This window comes from Pinus tabuliformis, chromosome 8, assembly GCF_031772625.1.
Source record: "Pinus tabuliformis cultivar Carrire ecotype Pingquan chromosome 8, CPIR1, whole genome shotgun sequence".
NCBI classification, from domain to species: Eukaryota; Viridiplantae; Streptophyta; class Pinopsida; order Pinales; family Pinaceae; genus Pinus; species Pinus tabuliformis.
In genome coordinates this window covers 569877340-569881407 of record NC_142294.1, presented here as the reverse complement: position 1 = coordinate 569881407, position 4068 = coordinate 569877340, and the positions used below count along the sequence as shown (strand labels likewise).

General features: G+C 31.1%; 1 protein-coding gene across 1 annotated transcript; it reads left to right on the top strand.

Moving 5' to 3' along the window:
* The first annotated feature begins 1455 nt into the window (after window positions 1-1455).
* Window positions 1456-2870, top strand: LOC149236738 (uncharacterized). Its single transcript, XM_089461611.1, has 3 exons — window positions 1456-1997; window positions 2085-2386; window positions 2488-2870. The coding sequence occupies exons 1-3, from the start codon at window positions 1567-1569 to the stop codon at window positions 2844-2846; spliced, it is 1092 nt and encodes a 363-aa protein (XP_089317737.1). The 5' UTR covers window positions 1456-1566; the 3' UTR covers window positions 2847-2870.
* The last annotated feature ends 1198 nt before the right edge of the window (window positions 2871-4068 follow it).

Here is a 4068-nt window from a genome sequence, read left to right as displayed (position 1 = left end):
CAAGCAAAATGTAGTAATTGATGATGCTACAAAACTACATCCAAAGAATAAAAAAAAAAGGCCTCTGGTGGATAAATCTAGCAAGGGTAAACAAGTTACTTTTGAGGACGATGAAGTTGAAACTGACAGTGAAGCATATGTTGCCATTACTGAAGATGACATTGGAACTGAGAAGAGCCGTAAAAGACCAAAAGTAACAATGCCCAAGAATAAATCTGTTGAGAATGTTATGACGAAGAAAATTAAAGTTGAAGATTTTGAAGTAGTCATTACCAACAGTCAAGAACCTAGTGAAACTTCAAAAGAAAGCAGAGAAATCATTACACCAGGGAGCTGATTTATGGTGGTCATTACATTTCAGCTTAATGTTAGACAAACCTATAAGGCAAGTGAAGAACAATGTTAATATCAAGTCAGAAAGCCACATCATCTGCATGTTCACAACTTGAAGACATTGATGAGGTACAATCCATATGCTCATGTGGTTAGTTATGTGCTTCTTGTTGATCCACTTCAAGTTCCCAACAAAGAAGCATTTGATAAGTCAAAATGTTTTGAATACAATTATTATGTGCTTGGGGGAACCATTCTGTAGAAGCTCAAAGACAATTGATGGAGGAATATCCTAATAACCCACGTTTTGAAACAATGAAATGTATCATTTATGCTGGTTTATCAGAAACAGAAGCAAAGTTAGTGGCATGGGATCATAATTCAGATAATGAATATAGGATGTCTATGACTTTCATCCAAAGGGTTAGATTTATTCATAGTGAATTTCAAGAAAAATGTGGTGGGGATAGGATAAATGTTACTGCAGATTTCTGAAAGGAATGTTGTATGGAAATAGGCTATCAAATTGAAGAGAAAACCAATTCAAAAGGTGGAAAAGGCAACAAAAATAGTGATTTATTCAGAGGTGTTGATAACATTTTCCAATTGGCATTTAGAACTGGAGATGTTTGGAAGTTGATTGATGAGATTTTTAGCATGTGGGAAGACATTGGCATTAAAAACCAGAGGGTCAAAAAGTCTAAGCCATTGATATGTAGCAACAGTAAATCAGCTCCTGAAATGAAGCAACTTCCAGACGATATGACTATCACACCTTGGAGGGCGATGCAAGGAGTGAAAGATGAAAAAATTGTCAAAACAATATTATCTCGTGTGAGGTCAGGGGAATTATCATTGGAGGAAATGTCTGAAGAATTTCAAAAGTAAGTTTGCTGAATTATTTTTATTTATTTCTAGATTATAATTATCTTTTAAATAAAACATGTTGTTCTTGGTAGTATTTGTTATACATATCATTATATTAACTTTTTGTTACTTTATCTATGCAGTCACAAAGTTTACATGAAAATTCAAGAACAAATGGTTAGATTGTTGAATGAAGATAGTTGGGATGATGTTGTACACAACTATCTAGATTCAAGTTCTACATCAACATTAAAAGCTTTTTATCTTGCATTTAAAAATGTATCTTGATTTATACATTCATTTTTATTCATCTGTGTACTATTTTTAATTTATAACTTACACATATATTTGTTTATTTTATAAAAGATGAGGAAGGATGATAATGGAGCACCAGATAGTTTCAAAACCTTTATTGAAAAAATAAAGATCGAAAGACTGAGGAAGCAACGTATTAAGAATGTTGAACTTGATCCAACTCTTAATCATTTCATTTGGAATGGGCTAGACACTATTCAATATCAAGTAATACAAGGCGACTGTGAAAACATTGCTAAACTCATACCGAAAAGAGATTATGCCCTAGTTATTGCAGATATTCCCCATGGTTTCAATATTCCAAACATTGACTATGATAGTGACCCTTATACTTATCAAGCTCTTAGTAAAGTGGTTGCGGGATTTGTAGAAGTCACGTCATCACCATTATGGAGATTTGTGACATTTCATTCAGACACACAATTGGCAATGATATTGTCAAGCTTCAAGGGGAAAACAAATTCAAGGATGCAGCTTACATGGTAAGACATTTAAAATGTATATTTGATTAATGTTGAAAAATTCATTTATGTACAAGTTAATTGAACTTTTACTATTTCATGTTACAGGCAAAAGTCAAATCTTCTTAACAATGAAGATCAACAATTTATAAATGATTGTGAGTTCATTCATATTGATAGTTGGGCAAAAGATGATAGCCATATGTCTATGATTTTTAATCGGGTAGACGGAAAGAGTCATAGCCAAATACTGACTTATGATGTTGTTGTGAGAAAACTAACATATGAAGACAAAGAAGCAAAAGGAGAGATAGTTAACATTTATCAAAAACCACAATTATTGATTAACTATCTTATAGACATATGTTCAAATGAAGGAGATTGGGTTCTGGATTTATTTTCTGGCTCAGGTAAGTTTTATTATATGGAATTGAATTTCAATATGTTATTTTTTAATTAATATGTCATTGTACTAATTTACTTCATTATTTATTTTGTGCTTGATAATTAGGTACAACACTAGCATGTTGCCTTCAAAAAGGAAGAAATTGCATTGCAATTGAAAAAGATCCATTACAGTGCAATTTCATTCAGCAAAGAATTAATGCTCTTCAATTTCTTCCAGATGCAATGCAAGAAATTGGGTTGAAGAAATGGGACTTTAGTGAATCATGTGTGGCAAAAAAGGCAAAGGAACCCCAACCACCATTACATGGAATGTTTGGAAAGACATACATTGGGAGATTTGCAGACATCAAAGATCCATTAGAAGAGGAAAATGAGCAAAAGGAAGCAGAAAATATTGTGGAAGAAGACAATGATGAAACTCTAGAGGACGAAGAGTTTGGATTACGTGACATTGTTGATTAAATTTAAGTTATGCTTGGAAATCAAGCTTTGCAATGTTTTGACTTTGACATTTTATGAGAAGAATAAACACTCAATTAAGGTTGTTATGCGTTCAATATTTGTAATATGTGATTTTCGCATTGATTTTTAAGTTAATCATTATTTTTTGAAAAAAAAAGTGATTATTATTATTTTTTTGACATGAAATTCATAAAAAAAATATTATTTAACCATTTTTAGTTAAAATTTTCGTATAAAAATTGTGATTTTGACATGTCAATTCTAGCAAAAAATTATCAAAACGTGTAGTTTTTTTGTTATATTTATGTTAAAATTTGTTATTTTTATGTCCATTGTTAAAAAATATTGTTTTTTAGAAACAATTATTTCATGTGGATTGAAAAATTAATTAAGGATGTATAAATATGTAGAATATCGAAAATTCAAAATATCGACTTTCTAATTTAAAATTGCAAAGCAATAAAAACCTCACTACAAAAAAATTAAAATTAAAATAAAAAACAAGAAAATATGAAGAAAACAACCACTTCAAAAATTATCAAATTTAGAAAATAATTATTTACATTTCATACATTAGAAAATTTAAAGTCAAAAAATAGGTCTTTTAAAAAAAGGGTGTGATGCAGAATACCCACTTTTTTAAATCAACATGAAAATCACTACCATTCTAAAATGTAATGTACATAAAAAAAATTAAAGTGCCAAAAACTATGCTCTTAAAAAAACATGTGTGTTCTGCATCACCCCTTTTCAAAATCAGGTCACTTTTTTGCTATCTCTACGAAACGGGTAACAGTATCAGTTCCCGTTTCAAAGTTTACACTGTTAAAACATAAAGCGGAAGCATAATCGAATTCATGAGCAACATCAAGTAGAAACATGCATAACTGATCAAGAGAAATAATCACACATAACACAAGATATATCCAGGGGAAAGCACCAGCATAAAACCCCAACCATGTATTATCAATCAAGTGTAGATCCTCAACAACATACAAAAAGAATCAACTCAATAGCTATCCTACTCTCTCTGTAATCAGAAGATCCTAATGATCTTCAATCAGAAGATGAAAATCATGGACTACCTAGGCCTCAATATATAGGCCACAAGTCCTCCAATCTCCTATAATAGATCCTTCTCCATGCAAGGAATACTTACTAGAAATATCCAAGCATCTAATAGTACATTGTCCCACATCTGATCTCAACTGGGTCTCTGACA

Bases quoted from the DNA above. Each gene is read 5' to 3' on its own strand.
- LOC149236738 (XM_089461611.1), top strand. From the start codon at position 1,567: ATGAGGAAGGATGATAATGGAGCACCAGATAGTTTCAAAACCTTTATT. The intron at 1,998-2,084 runs GTAAGACATTTA...TTCATGTTACAG, and splicing joins TCAAGGATGCAGCTTACATG to GCAAAAGTCAAATCTTCTTA. The intron at 2,387-2,487 runs GTAAGTTTTATT...CTTGATAATTAG, and splicing joins GGATTTATTTTCTGGCTCAG to GTACAACACTAGCATGTTGC.